General features: G+C 35.5%; 1 protein-coding gene across 3 annotated transcripts in view; it reads left to right on the forward strand.

The window, feature by feature from the left end:
• The first annotated feature begins 459 nt into the window (after nucleotides 1–459).
• The window catches only part of KIFAP3 (kinesin associated protein 3), a 128,018-nt gene continuing 110,630 nt past the window's right edge, over nucleotides 460–17,847 (forward strand). The window contains exons 1-3 of one of the 3 annotated variants that reach the window (XM_014555981.2): nucleotides 460–712; nucleotides 11,317–11,448; nucleotides 15,926–16,080. In XM_014555981.2, the coding sequence (XP_014411467.1) occupies nucleotides 681–712; nucleotides 11,317–11,448; nucleotides 15,926–16,080 (319 nt within the window). In that variant the 5' untranslated portion in view covers nucleotides 460–680. Of the gene's footprint in view, nucleotides 713–11,316; nucleotides 11,449–15,925; nucleotides 16,085–17,847 lie in introns of those variants that run through there. The other 2 variants (XM_006173233.2, XM_032463764.1) reach the window with 2 other exon arrangements.

A 17,847-nucleotide genomic window follows, 5' to 3' on the forward strand; every position in this document is an offset into this window, starting at 1 on the left:
ATTTACCACCAGGTCAAAGTCCGTATTAATAGTATTCTTTTTGTACAAGGGTCAGACTATCTGTACAAGTTCGAGCTTCTGAGAGCAGTCAGTGCAGCTCCTCTTCCACAATGACCCCAAATACAAACCTCACTTTACAGGTTATTAGCTAAGGGCTGGAATGCAATGCTCTAGAGCCTTCATTCTCTAATTAAAAGGTTAACTGATTTCCCTTGCCTCTCTTCAAGCTGAAGACCTAACATTTCAATCCGGGATGACGCTTTCAATTCCCATCCTCAAGGGGGCGGTGACACGGAGCCACTCTTTAACCACGCCCGCTTAAATCTGCGGCAAAAGCCTTCACGTTCTGCCTGCTGCAGGGTGCGTCAGATTAGTCCCGAGGGCCAGCACCGCATACTGAGCCTGCGCGTGCTGGCGCGGCGCGGCAGACGCATGCGCCTTGAGGCGGAGCTGATAGAGGCAGCTCTGGGCGGGTCTGGGCAAGCTCCAGTTTGAGGCCTCGGAGCTGTGGGAGGAGCCGGTGGCCTCACCGTGGTAACCGCAGCGCCGCAGCTGCCCCGCCTTGCAGGCCTCAGGACTGTCATCGCCTTTGGGTGTGGGGTACTTTGGCCACCGTCGCCGGAAATAGCCCCGCCGGCCTCAGACACCCTCATCCTCCCCACGCCGCCGCCGCCGCCGCCATGCAGGGGGAGGACGCCAGATACCTCAAAAGGTGACGACTCCCCAAGGCTCGGTCCCACCCTCCTTTACCTGGACCCTGAAGATATTCTTAAGAGGTTCTTGGGTTGGCCGTGAGGTGTCACTGGGCAAAGCGAGAAGCTTAGAAGGGGGGTGGGAGACAGGGGCGAAGTCACGGAAAGGGAGGGGAAAGCTAAATTGAAAAGAGGAAGGGGCCCTTAGGGGGTGCGAATTTCTGCAGCCTCTTACCTGACTCGACGGGTCCTGACAGCTTTGAAGATGGTTTCCTTGCTATGTTGCATTGTTCAGGGGCGAGGGGCGAAGGGCGGGGTAAACCGCGTCTTCCTCCCCCTTCCCCGCCCCCATACCCCGACTCTCCATTTTCCCCCAAATGATAAATTCCGTGGGAGCCTGGAAATGAATTCTTCTAGCGCCTCTCTTGTCTGTCTCCAGTTTGGGGTTCACTGCTGTGGGGTTTTGAAATGATGAATGGGAAAGAAGCGGTGGCTTTTAATTCATGGGAGGCTGGATTGAGATGTTGCTTTCCAGGCTATTTCTGCTTTCCTCATCCACTTCACCCATTTGAATGCCATGTATACGGTATAATTTTTGTGGGAGGTTCATAATTATCAAGAGATTTGTTCAAGAGCTTAACATGGAGCAGGCTATCATTTCTTTAGTTTGAACATATTTACAGTATCAATTACTCCTTAAAAAAATGTAATCTGTTGGGTTTATTTATTTGACTCTGGTCAAAGATAAGATCACCCCGATAAAAAGGATACCTTTCACTGGACCAAGAGTTAGCAGTGACCCAATAGAAAAAAAAAAAAAAGGACTCTCCATTTTTAGCTAAGCCCCTGTTACTGATTGGGTAAATACCCTAGAATGTCACCTGTATTCTTTTGGACACAGTTTCCTTATATGGGGCAAATACTAGTTTATGAGAGGTATGAGGACCAAATATGAAAATACTTCTAAAAGATAAAACATCCATGTAAAGTGGTGGCATTATTTCAAGTCATAATATACTTTTACTGAATATGTTTATCCTGGCCTCACAGGGCCCTGATCATCGCAGAAAGATCTTCTGACCTTTAATAGACTCTTAAAAGGGATTGAAACAATTGTAAAATCAATCACGCAGCCAACCAGCTGTACGCACTGTCTTTGCAGGACTGAGGCGTATATTTCTTTCCTTCCCATTTTTGTATAAATGTATCTGAAATTATTAAATAACCAGGCTTTATCAGTAAAGTTTTAGAAAAAAAATCTAATCATGACAAGTATGTAGTCAGTATTTATTTCCTCTCTGAATTTTGCTTACATCAACCTTTTAAAATATCTCGATTCAAAATTCTGTGGAAGAAAACAAATTCTTTCTCCTTCAACTTTAAATTCAAGATTGTTCTAGAGCAAAGAACCACTATTACACCAATGGCTTATATTCATGTCATATGGTTGTGACAGAAGATAGTTTTCCTTAGATTCTTGTACCCAGTGGTCCCTTAGGTATACTATGACTTGTAATTCTCAACCTACTGCTTACTTTCAAAGCTATACTATGCAGAGTTCAAAAAAACAAAATCAAATGAGTCACTGTAATGTTTGAAGTAAAATAAGGTCAGAATCCGGAAAGGTTGAAATATACACTTCTCAATTCTAATTTTGACAATGTAGCTAATAGGAAGTTTGCATTGCCTGCTTTCAGATTAGAAATATGCATCTGACACATAATCATGCAGGCCAGATGGCCTATGGTGTCTGACAGAACCTTCTGTTTTCATGGTTAGTTCTTTGATAATGATTACATATATTCTTTTTGTAATATTTCTACTTTTATTATTTTGTTTTTAACAGAGCGGTATGTTTTCAATCTGATTGATTCACTCTAATTTTAATTAGTTAATTTCAGTCATTTAATTGGAGTTATCACTGAGGAATCTCTAATCTCTATGTTTACATAGGTTAATAGATTATAGAACAAAAAAAATCGGTTTCATTTTTTGTTCTGCTACCAGTTAATGTTTTGATTCAGTAGGGCTTAATACATCCTTACCAAATACCTAGTGCATGCCTAGCATTGTTCTGGTCACTGGGGAAATGATTAAATAGACAGTTCATATCCTTAATCAGATAACGCACACAAATACATAGACAGTTAATAGCCAGAGATTTTTTTCTTTTTTGGCCTCTTGAAACTCTCTGATGGCTTTCCATTGCTCTTAGAGCACCTACCATTTTAGCTTCATCTCTCCCTGTTCCCCTCCTGCCCCCAACAATTCCATACTTCAGCCTTACAGAAGTAACTTTTTTTTTCTGTTTGTTTATTTATTTTTTTAAATTGAAGCATAGTCAGTTACAATGTGTCCATTTCTGGTGTACAGCACAGTGTCCCAGTCATACATATACATACATTTATTTGTTTTCATATTCTTTTTCATTAAAGGTTATTACAAGATATTGAGTATAGTTCCCTGTGCTATACAGAAAAAAAAATTTTAATCTATTTTTATATACAGTGGCCAACATTTGTGAGCCTCAGACTCCCAAATTTATCCCTTCCTACCACCTTTTCCCCTGGTAACCATAATATTGCAGAAATAACTTCTTTTAGACCCCTGTGTGTTTCAGTGTTAGATTCCAAATGCCCTTCCCATTGTCTGGAACTTGCCTTGTTCTTTACTTAGCTAACTCTTCATCTTTCCTATTTTAGCATTAATGTCACTGTTTCTAGGTCTTTCCTGAGCTGCCCTTTCCCACCCCCCAGTCCATCATCCAGGTCGGATATATCTGCTAGCTTCCCATGATACGTAATACCTTGTCTTTCCCAACTCTTACTACTTTATTATTATTTGTCTTTCCTGCTACCCTATAAGCTTCGAAAGGGTAAAGTATAGTGTACTTACTTCCCGTTGTATCTTCAGCACCCAGAGCAGTACCTGGAACATACGAATTCACTGAATAGTGATTAAACGAATTGAGAATAAGGCTAGAAAGAAAAATGGGCCAAATCATATAGGACTTGATGAGCTGTAATATAGAGCTGAGACTTATAAGAGCAATGAGGAGCCACTGAAGGATTTTAAGAGTGAATGACATTCATTCATTCAATGGTTATTTGAAATGCTACCCTGTAAAAGTCACTCAGCCAAATGATTAAAAGTATTAGATGAAAACTTTCCCCAGCCTCTGTGGTGATTATGATGTAGCAAGGAATACAGACTTTAAATAGTATATTACCAAAAGTACTTACTGTATTTATGATACATGCTGTAAGTTGATGATAAGTGAAATAAGTATATGGCCTTTGTGTAAAGCTTTGTTCACACAGTAAAATATTTTTAATCTTCATGTTATAGCGTTCATCAGTACTTCATTCCTTTTATAAGCTGAGTAATTCATTCCATGGATATAGCATATCTTGTTTGCCCATTCACCTTTGATGGACACTTAGGTTGTTTCCATCTATTGGCTATTGTGAATAAAGCTGCTGTGAACATTCCTGTACTAGTTTTTGTTCGAACACCTGTTTTCTCTTGTTTAGTATATACCTAGTTGTTGCTGGGTCAAATGCTAATTCTGCGTTTTACTCATTGAGGAACCACCAAACTATTTTCTACACTAGATGCACCATTTTACATTTCTACTAGCAGTGTATGAAAATTCCAATTTTTCTACATCCTCACCAACTCTTACTGTTTTCTGTTTTTTTTTTTTAAGTGTAGACATTTTAATGGATGTGAAGTGGTATCTTATTATAGTTTTTATTTACATTACCCTAGTTACTAGTGACATTTCATATGCCACTTGGCCTTTGTCTGTCTTCTTTAGATGTTCCAGATACTAGATGCTTAGCAAATAAATAATTTGCAAATATTTTGTCCCATTCTGTGTGTGTTTTTGCTCTCTTCAAGGTATCCTTTCATATGTAAAAGTTTTAAATTTATGTTTTTCTTTTGTTGTATTTGCTTTTGATGGCATTATTTAAGAAACCATTGCCAAATTCAAGGTCATGAAGACTCCCCCCCTGTTTTCTAAGAGTTTTACATGTTTAGCTATAAAATTTGTCTTTGATCCATTTTGAGTTAATTGTGTGGAATGAAGAAAGGATTCAATTTCATTCTTTTGCATGTGGATATCCAGTTGTTTTAGCACCATTTGTTAAAGAGATGTTCTTTCCCCCAATGAGAGGTCTTGCCACCCTTGTTGAAAATCAGTTGACTGTAGTAGATGTAGGGGTTTGTTCCTGGACTCAATTCTATTCTATTGACATATATGTCTATCTTTATGCTAATATCTCACTGTTTTGATTACTGTAGCTTTGTAGTACATTTCAAAATTGGGAAGCGTGAGTCTTCAAATTTTGTTCTTCTTTTTCAAGATTGTTTTGGCTATTCATGATCCCTTGTGTTTCTATGTGAATTTTAGGATTGCTTTTCCATTTCTGCAAAAAAGGCTTTGGGATTTTGATAGGGATTGTATTGAATCTGTAGATCACTTTAGGGAATATTGCTATCTTAACAATATTAATTGTCCAATGTGTGAAAATGTGATGTCTTTCCATTTATTTAGTCTTTATTAATTTCTTTCAATAATATTTCATAGATTTCAGTGTGTAAGTGTTGTACCTCCTTGCTTAAATTTATTCCTTACTGTTCTTTTTGATTGTAAATGGAATGGTTTTCTTAATTTTCTTTTTGGAATTTTCATTGTTAGTATATTAGAAATACAACTGATTTTCTGTGTGTTACTTACATATTCTGCAACTTTGCTGAATTTGATGGCTCCAGTAGTTTTCAACATATGATATCATGTCATCTGCAGATTTAGTTTTGCTTCTTCCTTTCCAGTCTGGATGCCTTCTGTTTCTTTTCCATACCTCATTGCTCTGGCTTGAACTTCCAGTACTGTATTGAATAGCAGTGGTGAAAGCTGGCATCCTCTTCTTGTTCCTAATCTTAAGGGGAGATCTTTCCTTCTTTTACTAGTGAGTGTATTAGCAGTAGATTTTAATATATGTCCTTTATCATATTGAGGAAATTTTCTTCTGTTCCTAATTTGTTGAATGCTTTTATCATGAAAGGGTGTTGGGTTTTATCAAATGCTTTTGCTGCATCATTGAAGTAATCATGTACATTTTTTTCTTCATGGTATTAATGTGTTGTATTACATTAATTGTGTTTCATATGTTTAATCTCCCTTGTATTCCCAGGATATACCCTACTTGGTCATGGTATATTATCTTCTTTAATATGCTGCTGGATACTTTTGCTAGTATTTTAAGAATTTTTACATCTCTTCACAAAGGATATTCATAAAAGATATTCTATTTTTATGAGGTTTTTGTCTCGCTTTGGTATCTGGATAATGCTGGCCTCGTAGAATGAATTAGAAGGTGTTCCCTCCTTTTTTAATTTTTGGAAGAGTTTGAGAAGGATTGTTGCTAATTTTTCTTTAAATATTTGGTAGAATTCACCACTGAAACTGTGTGGCCCCTGGACTTTTCTTTGTTGGGAAATTTTTGATCACTGATTCAATCTCTCTACTCAGTATAGGTGCACTTGTAATTTCTTTTTCTTTTGAGTCAGTTTTGATAATTTGTGTATTTCTAGGAGTTTGTCCATTTCATATAGGTTATCCTTCATTGGCTTATAGTAGTTCATAGTATTCTTTTTATCTCTATAATGTCAGATATAATAGTAGTAATGTCCCACTTTAATTTCCTATTCTAGTAATTTGAGTTTTCTCTCTGGGTATCTATTTCCTTCTTCAGGTTAGTGGAGTTTTCAGCCATTATTTCTTCAGATAAGTTTTCTGCCTCTTTTTCCTTCTCTTCTCCTTCTAGGACCCCTATATTGCAAATGTTTGTTGGCTTAATGTTGGCTCATAAGTCCTTTAAGCTATCTTCACTCTGTTTTTATTATTTTTGCTTCTCTGATTGTGTGAGTGCCATTGCCCTGTCTTTGAGTTCATTGATCCTTTCCTCTGCTTCATCGAGTCTACTGTTAAACCCCTCTGTTGTGTTTTTAAGTTCAATTATTGTATTCTTCAGCTCTGTGATTTCTTTTAGATACTTTTATATTTTCTATCACTGTTGAAGTTCTAGCTTTTTTCATCCTTTCTTCCCCTGAGCTTGGCAAGCATCTTTATGACCATTATTTTTAACTCTTTATCAGGTAAATCATTTATCTCCATTTCATTGAGGTTTTATCTTGTTCTTTCTTGGAACACATTCCTCTGTTTCATTTTCCTTGAATTGATTTCTACCTGTTAAATAAACTAGCCACCTCTCCCAGCCTGGAAGGAGTGGCCTTGTTTAGGAGATGAACTTTTTCATTCAGCCATGCTCTGGCTCTATCTTGGTTGTCTTCAAACCTCTGTGATTGTTCAAGAAGCCTACTTTATTTTTAGTAGTTACTAGTAGCTGAGGATGTGCCCAGACCTGTTAGTGTCCTAAAGGGGAAGCTCTCAGTCAGCACTTGGATTCAGGCTGATTGGAAGCCATACACTGCTTTTAAAGTTTGCAAAAATACTTCTTTCAGGTGAAGACTGGGAGGTGGGTGTTTCTGTCTCCTCCTTCTGCCCTGAGTCCTAGCATGATAGCCAATTAAGGACTGTTTATTTTTTTTTCTTCCACTAATGTCCCTTTGAACTCATGAACACAAGCCCCAGTGGCCACCAGACCCAGGCGATCAAGGGGTGTCCCCTGGGTGGCAGCCACAAAAATTGAGACACCATATAAATGTACAAGTTCCCCTCTAGAAGATACTGGTGCCCTGAAATGTGACAGTGGGAGAGCGCAAAGATAGCATCTGCCCTTTCAGGTGTCTGGAGAGGATTATAGACAGCCTTCAGATGTGTATTTTTTTAGAAGCCTGCCTCAAGTTCACAGATATGAAGATAAGCTAACAGATCTTTTCACAGAAAGATTGATTGCCGCAGTCTGTTGCCTCTAATGTGTCCTGAGGATAGTAGCCATTTAAGAACTCTTCCTCTGTTTAACCCCAATGGCTGCCAGAATCAGGTGATCTGTCCCCTGGGCAGCAGCTGCAATAAGCAGGACACCAGATGAGGGTACAAACTGTTTTCTGGGAGACACAGGGGAGCTGGAGAGCACGAAGATGGTCCCTGCCGGCCTCCATCTTGAGTATTTCAGTAGGCTCATGTGTTAAATTAGATGCCTGCCTCTCAGGCCAGTCCTTTAAGCACAGTTGGTCTGGGCGCTTTCCTGTCAGCTGCTCCTGCAGCAGGCTCCACAGCGGGCGAGTCTGCATACACAAGACCTCTAAGAACTGGTTCTGTGTTTTGCTTACAGGTCTCATGGATGCAGGCCCTGTTGGCTTTGAGAGCTGAATGTTTTGGGGGCTCTTCTCTCAGGTGCAGGTCTTAAAAGTTGGGATGCTAGATGTTGGGTTCAGATCTTTTACTTTTCAGGTAGAAACTCGGGTTTGTGAGTTTTCTCCTGATTGTGGGTCACCACACCGGAAGTGGGGTTTATGGCAAGACTATCTCTCAGCCTTTCTTATTTGCTTCCACGTAGGTTTTCCTGTTCGCTCATTGTGTAGGCATTGCTCAATTTCAGAGGAAACTGTTCCCTAGGTAGCTGTAGATGGTACTAATTTTTTCAAACAATACCTGTTTAATGAAACATTAAGGGCTAAATTTTGTTTCTCTAGAAAATCAGTGATAAATATGTAGTATAATGCTAGTCAGCAGTTGTTACCTATTTTAGGGTTCATAATGTATCATCAACCACAAGAATTCTGAAAACATCAGGATGTACTTTACAGGTTAGTAATTAAGAACACTCTGCCTGAAGGTGAAAATTAACATGTGGGTAAAGAAGGTGTATCTTATAAATGAGTCTGTGAAGCATGACTTCATACTGAGATTAAAAGAAAAACTCTTTCTAATTCAATTTAGCACATTTTTGGTTCCAGTTTTCTTATGCGTGTTAAAAAGAAAAAAAAAAAGAGGTGAAACAGTCCTGTTATTGAGAAGGCTCCATTAGCAGAAGAAATTTCCAAACAGTTGAAAGATATCAGTTTAATATCAGTGTCATAAGATGCTACAAATAGTAAATCAGTTAATCCCAATAATGGGTTAAGTTTTTTCTCATCTAATTCATGGATTCCAAGTAGAGCATTTGGAAGTTCATTCTCTCGATTGTTAAATGTCTGATATCACTATGAATGCCATGTTAAATTCAGTTTGGAAGGTCAGTACTTAAGATAAAATTACTCATTTTGTGATGATAATACAAGTACAGATTTTGATGAGGCACATTGCTATTGTAAAAGCAATTTTCTCTACATATCTGTCAACAGCAGATATGTACTTGTCACAGGTTGCACGTAGACACAATTCATAATTGCTTCCAAATAAGCTGGAATATTTTACCAACCAAAATAGAATTTGAAAGCATAGTTGTCAATTTTTAAATATCTGTATCATACATAAATATGGAGTAACTGAATTGCAAAATGTTTTGAGCCTTTAAAGAACTACTTTGTAAATCAACCAAGTATCCTACAGTGGTTTTGAATGTTTTGTAAATGAATCCTGTAAGTCTTGTTCAACATAAGTTAGAAATAAAGAATCAAGGTGTTCAACAAATGGAGTATCTAGAATGTGAATGTATGAAGTTTTAACGGCAAAATATTCTTAGTCATTATATAGTAATTTTTGAAAGTATGTTACACATCATATATATAATATGAACTTAGTTTGTAATGTATATATTTTATATATTCAGTTGCAGTGCCAAGGGGAACAGGGAAGGGGATTACCCATCCCAGAATCTCCATCAGCCCCCACGTTGATGTAAACAATTAATACTTGTGCCAATCTTATGTAAATTGCTATTCAAATGTAATTTTAACTCTATCAGATTGCTACCCTCAAGCCTCTACTTTAAAGAAATTCTAGAGTTGACACTCTCTGGTTGTGTATTATTTATATACAAGTAGAAAAATATCTGGATGTGTATGTGCTAAAATGGTGACAGTTGGTTTCTTCTAGGTATTTTTTTTTCAGTTTTTCTCTGTGCTAATTTCTGTATTCTGTTTTTCCTACAATAAATTGCTTTAGTGGTAGAGAAATTTTTAAAAAATAATTAACTTACTCCTTTAAAACACACATACACAAAATAAGCAAACAAAAACTAAAAAGGAATGGTGAGGTTCTTTGCACTATCTGATTTCTTTGGAGAAAGGCAAGATACCAGACCAGAAGATAGCAGTTATGCTTTTCCCTCATTCTTTAATATGTGGAAGACCCACGTTGAAAGTGTTGGTATGAGGCTACTCTCGGGATCTGCACTTTTATTTCATCCTTATGATTCTCTTCAATTGGATACAGTTACCTCCTTCTTCATAAAAAGTTCAGTACTGGGATTGCTCTCCATCTCATCAGGAAGCAAGTAACTAGTTTTCTTTTTAATTAAGATAGTTTCTTTAGTGCTGTATTACATTTTTTTTTCTTTAACTCTTCTTACTTTTGATTCCTGTGGTTTCTCTAGCTTTTGACTGCTAGCCTGAATTTATATCCATTTATCTTAACTTTTAAAAGCTGTACCATTCTCTTTAAAATGTGTGTATGTATCTAATTTCCTAACTGCCTGTTTTTTACTGGCCTACCTGGTTTCTGCTTTTATTCTTTGTGAGTTTTGTTCTGTGTGTCTGTCAGTGTAGTTGCTGACCTTCCTGGACTCTAGCAGAGTAGGTATACTTGATTTCCTACTCTATCTCTACACTTGACTTTTAATCACCGTCCTAATACATATTGCAGATCCTTACTCTTCTTTTCAGTAGGAAATCTTGCTTATTTCCATTGCTTAATCTCTTTTAATACAAACACATCTAACAGCTTCTAAATCGGCCAAGAACAAGTAGTGATTAATTCGTCATTGCGACAGCATGGATGAACCCGGAAGCTATTATGCTTAGTGAAATAAGTCAGACAAAGAAAGACAAATACTGTATGTTTTCACTTCTATTTAAACTACTAATAAATTTTCTATTTAAACTACTAATGAGACTGTAATTTGAGATATGTTACTATAGAACATAACTTGTAAATGCATTTTGTTATGCAATTTGAGTGTGATTTAAAGAATGATTTAGGTCCTAGTGCTTCAGTTTATACAATTAGGTAAGATGGTGCATAATCGATATAATATTGCAGTTTAGATAATTTCTTCATGTCATTCTGTGATTTAGTTAATGGGCTAATTATTGGGCAGGTTGATTTTTGTTTTAAATGTAAATGTGGGGGCAACTGCCTTTGGTTTTGGATTGCTGACTTTTGATTGAGGTTGTTTTCTCTAAAACCATCTTAATTGTGGTTTTATTCACTTGCTCTTATGTTTGATTCTTTGGGTAATTGTATTTTTTCTCAGAGCTATTCATAAAGGTGCTTTTTGCAAGACCAAGAATATATGTATAGTACAGAGTTTACAGAGTTGGAGAAAAATTGGTATTTCTCAGCCCAAGTCAAGAGAAAATCTGATTTAAATGCATTTGTTAATCGAGCTCACATGTTTTTGGAACTAGAAACTAGATAAACTAGATAAAAACCATGAATGTTTTATGAGTTTCTAATGTAGCTATGCCTGTTTTCATTTTGTATTAATAGGAAAGTTAAAGGAGGAAATATTGATGTACATCCATCAGAGAAAGCACTCATTGTTCATTATGAAGTGGAAGCTACCATTCTTGGAGAAATGGGGGATCCCATGTTGGGAGAACGAAAGGAATGCCAAAAAATGTGAGTTTACTTCATTTGTGCACACTTGAAAGTATTGAACCTGATACAAACTTTATAGAAATCTGATATTACTTAGATCTGCGTAGGTGATAAATGATTATACCACTCTTCTAGGGGTACTTTATCTTAGTGAAGCAGAGATTGTATTAAACTATAAATAGGGAGTATATTCCAGAGAAAATCATGTTTATGTGAGCAAATTGGGACCTAATGAAAAATGCCTATTTTTATTTATCCCATTTAGTAAATGGATTTAATAGAATAGAAATTTGTGAAATCAATTATAAAAGATACGTTTATGTGGAACTTTTCAGCTTGATTTAAGAAATTTGTATTTTAGGGAATCCTATGTTATTTATTCCCTGAAATTGCAGAAAATACAACTTCTAAAATTTACAAGTGGGTCATGTACCATTAATTCATCCCTTAAAAATCTAGCCCTCTGGAAGATGTTAGTAATAGGACGAGCATTTTCTGACTTAATGAATTGAGCTTAGATCTCCCAATATTCTACAAACTCTCCTTCCTGCCTCTGAAATACCTTCGGGAGCCCCTTAGGAACTGGCCTTTTTCATTCGTCTGCATTTGTGCTTGTGATGATCTTACCTTCCTTCCATCATTTTCTGGAAGTAGGGAAGGTCTGAGATCACCTAGTATTCTTCCCTATATATAAAGTTTTGATTTGGGAACTGAAAAGAAACTAATTTTAGTGTGTTTTGGTGGTATTAAGTATATTCAGGATGCTAAGAGTGCATGTGATATATTTAGCACACTGAAAAGCACTGTGTTTTAAATATATAGTAAGGATTCTCAACTGGTTATGATTCCCCTCCACCCCAGGCGACATTTGGCAATGCCTGGAGACATTTTTGGTTGTCATAAGTGGAGGGTGCTATTGGTATCTGGTGGATAGAGGTTGGGGTGCTGCTAAACAGCCTACAATGCACAAGATAGCTACTTACAAACAAAAAAAATTATTTGGCCCAAAATTTTAATAGTGCTGCAATTAAGAAACTTCAGGGTATAGCACTCTGAAAAGAGAAACTGCCTACTGTCTTGTTAAAATCTCTAATCTTCTTATTTAGGTTAGAAGGAAACAATTACACAGATAATTCATTAAAAATAAGTGAGTTCTTGGGTAATCCACTAGATTGAAGAAAAATACACATGTATACACACTTACTCATACTGTAGATTTTAATTCACATGCTCACAACTTTCTGTGTTCTCTCATACTTTCTTCCATTTGTGTGTTTGCAATTGCTGCCTAAATTTTGTGCATTTTGAGAATATGTGAAAATCTCTTGAGATTTTGTTAATCTGAATTACAAAGAAAAGTAGCAGATTAGGAAGGAATCTTTGCTTTTAGAACCACCGACATCCACATTTCATGAAAGAAAGTTAGTTTTAGTTCTTAATGTAGTCAGTAGTCTTACTCAGCTAGAATTAAGTGAGAATGTTGTTATTGTTTGAAAATCTTCAGGATTTCTAGACAAGGGATGCATTCACTAGAGAGTCAGCCACCTGGAAAGAGTTACTATCGACTGGCCAGAGTAAGTAGGTTTAAACATCAGTAAGGAAAAAACTTAGGTAACTCAATCTTGTGATATTCAACCCTGGCTTTTCAGGATTTGGAGCAGAATCATATTGTGAGGCCAAAAGAGTATGGTTTTTTGATAGCTCTAGAGAATTTGTAAATGGCGGTAGCTGGAGGTGAGAGTTTTGAGGGAGACACTCATATAGATTGAGATAGGTATGAAGTGAAACTTTCCATTAAATTGGGGTAGTCAGTACTATGGCTTAGATCAGAAGACATGTATTTTATTCTCTCTTATTAGGTAAAGGAATGGATAAACCTGCCTTAAACAGAATTCCAGTTTTCTAATGATCTTGTTATGAAAAACTGATGGTTATGGTACAAAATTAATAAAGGCATTTTTGTGTGTGTGAATTTTTGATGTTCTTAAGAGGCATGGGCTCTTAATGAAGAGTCTATTTTTTGATTATGGAAATAATCAGTAAACATACAGCTGGCATTTTCTAAAATTTCTAGCCCTACCTGTTTTTTCTTTGTCTCTTTTAATAAGGGAAGGACTTAGGAAGATGATGAATCATATTGCATATATATATATATATAAAATATATAAAATAAATCTAAAAAAGATTTTAGATCTTAATAAATCCACTTTATTAAATTGAGATACTGCTACACACTAATATGAGAACAGGTAAAATTCAAAACACTGATAACACAAAAAGCTAGTGAGGATATAGAGCAACAGGAACTCATTCATTGCTGGTGGGAATATAAAATAGTACAGCCATTTTGGAAGGCATTTTGGCAGTTTTTTACAAAGCTAAACGTAGGCTTCCTGTATGATCCAACAGTTGTGCTCCTGGATATTAATCCAAATGAGTTGGAAACTTAGGTCCACATGGAAACCTGAATGTTTATAGCGGCTCTATTTGTAACTGTCAACAATTGGAAGCAACCAAGACGTCCTTCAGTAGGCAAGTGGGTAAACAAACTTTGTTGGATCCATATAGTCAAGTATTATTTAGCACTAAAATAATCAGCTATCAAGCTATGAAAAGACGTGGTGGAACCTAAATGCATATTGCTAAATGAAAGAAGCCAGACTGGAAAAGCTACATACTGTATGATTTCAACTGTGTAACATTCTAGAAAAGGCAGAACTAAAGTAAAAAGAGATTAGAGATTGTCTGGGGTTCAAAGGATGAGGGAAGGGAGAATAAGTAGGTGGAGCACAGGGCATTTTTAGGGCAGTAAAACTATTTCGTATGGTACTTTAATGGTGGATACATGAAATTATGCATTTGTCAAAGCCCAGAGAGCTATAGGATACAAAGCATGAACCCTAATGTAAAGGTAGACTTTAGTTCGTAATAGCATATCAATATTGATTCATCAATTATAACAAAAGTTACCACACTACTGCAAGATGGTGATGATAGAAGAAACTCTATTGGAAGGGTAGCTGGGGCATATATGGGAACTCTATACTTTCTGCACAATTTTCCTGTAAACCTAAACTGCTCTAAAAAAGACTAGTAAGAATTTTTTTTTTAATGTATGTCTATAGATTCTACTGTGCCTCTTCTCAGTCAGATTTATGAAAACTCAAGATTTCCCAGTTCGTTGTTAAAATTAAACATGGAGAGGTCTTTTGAGAGTTTTTCTGTGAATGGCCTTTCCTTTATATCTCTGCTTTCTGATGTGGAGCTAAAATTATACTAAAATATTCAACAATTCAAAAAGATGTAAAAGGTAGAAACTTAAGCAAACAAATAGATTAAATAAAAATTAAAATAAAGAGACAGAGTATAGCTAGGGTTCTTATTGCAGATATCAGAAGCCACTGTAGCAAATTCAAGCATGAAAGGAATTTATTAAAGGCAATTAGATAGTTTATAGAATCTCAAGAGAACCAGATTTGGGGATGATATGTAGCTGGGAAGAATACAGAAATCACTCTACTGGACTTCTTTCAGGAGAGATCATCTGTGTCTGAATAGTGATTTCACAGATGCTGAGCACAGGACATTTTTCTGAAGTCTCTGTCCCTGTTACTTTGGCGTCTCTCCAAAAATTGGCCATCTTCACAAAGAAGTAATTCAATATAGTGGCTACTTTCTTATGTTTCTCTTTTGAATCTAAGCCTTCCATGAGTGCATCTGCTTGCAACAGATCTTTTGCCCTTGTTTAAGTCTTCGCTCTAATTTTATGTCCTTATAGCTTTTCTTGGCGCCATGAGTCCATATAAATTGGCGATTGTTTCCAGACTTTGAACAACTTTTCCTTACTGATCTTCCAATAAATGTCCTGGACTACATTGGAAAGGAGAGAGAAACTGTCTTTTTTTTTTTTTTTTTAATGTACTAACATATGTAACAATATTCATTTGTTCCTCAGAATTTCTCATATAGGTCTTAAAATGCATCCTACTTTTTTTTCTGTCTTCCATATAATTTCCACCAGAACAACTGAGACTGAAAATATTAATGTTGTTCTTGTTCCTAACTGAAAAAATAAAATGACTGTGAGTATGGTCAAAAAAATGATTAATTCTGGTAGTATGAATTTTCACATCTAATAATAAAGACTTTATATATGTGACATCAGAAAGACTTTTAAAATAAGCTCTGTGAATGCGCTGTCCTACATAGAAGAGTCAGATGTAGATATTACATTCCTTTTGTTATCTTGTTTGTCCAGATCAAATAAAGTCATTGCTTTTTAAGCTTTAAGCATTTTCACTTTTAAGCTTGATTATATCTAATATTTTGTTATATTATTTTGTATATTTTATATATAAATACTTTTGTATTTTATAGGCTTTTGGTCAATGTCTGGTACATTTAAATGTTTTCTCAATTATTTATTTAAAATAAGTGTTGTTTCAGTTATCACTTACTTTAATAATACCTGAGTTGGAAAATTCTGATATGCCTGCAGCATTCGTCTTAAGAGTCTCAATGCCAACACAGATATAACTTCCCTGGCACGGAAGGTGGTTGAAGAATGTAAACTTATTCATCCCTCAAAGCTCAGTGAGGTAGAGCAGCTGTTGTACTACCTCCAGAACCGCCGTGACTCGTTGTCAGGAAGAGGTAAGTAAAAGAATTCCTGATTTTTTAATGCAAAACCAAAGTTGTTTGACTGTAGTTGTACTTTTCATATTTGAATAGCGAGTTTTTTTGCCAGTGCTGTGAATAAGTAAGTGAACTAGTTTCCTACATGTCAGGTTTTATGTTAGATGCCTCCAAAATGATCTGTTGATGGTTCTGTTTTATACTGTGTGTATAATGTGTGCATACACATATGCTGAAATAAAGAGTAAAAAAAAGTCTGTCATACTGATTTTAGAATAATAAAAGGAGAATTTGGGGCAGAAAGCTTGATTTTCTCTACTCCAACGGCTAGATTTATATTTTCTAAATTTCTTATTGACATTTAATTTATAATTTGAATGGATAACCTAAGTATTTAAATGTTAAAATATGTCATATGTGTAAGTCTTATGAGTCTTTCTTAGGAAAATTACCTTTTCATTCTTCCATGTTTCTATTATTATCATTTTTTTGTCTTTAATTCCTACATAAAAGAATCAAGCCATTAAAATATAAACAATTGATTATTTATAGAAGATGTTTCGAATAATACAAACCCAAACAGAGCAAAATAAAAGTACAAACATTTAAATGGAAAGTTATCTCAGATTTTTCAATTGTTAGTTATTCCATTCCATAGTATTTATTAAGTTTATGTATCTTTGTCTTATTAGCGGTGAGTTCTAAAATATGGTGCCCTTGAAATAACTTACAAATACTTAAATTTTGATTGTATTTAGGAGAAATAAATGAAAGAGAAAATTTATTGGGCTTTTTTCAAATTAATCAATCTTCTCTCCATCCACAGAAAATAAAATGCCTTGTGCCTAATATATACTTTTATTAATTAGCCCTGAATACAGTATCTAACACACATTATATAATCAATATGTATTTGTTGAATGAATTGAATAGCTGCTGTCAGTTTATTTAAAAGCAAAAATGAGCACTTTGAACTTGTTTCCAACTACATCGCTGAGACTCAGTGTATACCGGTTAATTACTAACAATAAGTCCTGTAAGGAAAACATTATGAAGAATTTTTATTAAATATTTTATGATAGACTATTCCTGTTATGATGTATTTAAATGATGAGTGATAATATCTTGAATAAGTTAAATAAGTTCAAAATGAGAAAGGTAAATCCTTTTTACTCTTTTAAAATGTATGTGTACTTATTGTAGATTGTATAATGTAGTGAAAATTGATCTTTCCTAATGCTAAATTAATAAATTCCAAAGGCATTTATAATAAAATGTCTTTAAACTAATGAAAACTCTTTCACTGAATTTTCAGGGTAAATCAGTCTACTCACCCCTTCCCCAGAAATTAGAGGCATATGAAGAAATTTTCATGTTCATAGTCAATATTCATGAGGACTATTTCATGGCTAAATTAGTTCAAATCATATGTTTCCCTCTATGTATAGACATTAAACATATATGAAATGCTATACTGTAGTGTGTGTGTGTGTGTGTGTGTGTGTGTATATATATATACACACACACTTAATTTTTAAAAATATTTCATTTTTCATTCTTTATTACATGATACTCACTATTTCAAAGCCAGAAACCTTGCCCTAAGAGTGATTAAGATAAAACAATAATAGTTACTTGGTTATATGATTCTTTACCTTAAGTGATTTTTATCTTGCTTGATTTAAACCACTGTCATAATAAATTTATCTGTTTGAAGCAAAATCTAGCTGTTGTAAAGGTAGATTTATCTAGAATGGCTACTGTCCTCAGAACAATCAGGGCTAA

The sequence above is a fragment of the Camelus ferus genome, chromosome 21 (assembly GCF_009834535.1).
Source record: "Camelus ferus isolate YT-003-E chromosome 21, BCGSAC_Cfer_1.0, whole genome shotgun sequence".
Taxonomy (NCBI): Eukaryota; Metazoa; Chordata; class Mammalia; order Artiodactyla; family Camelidae; genus Camelus; species Camelus ferus.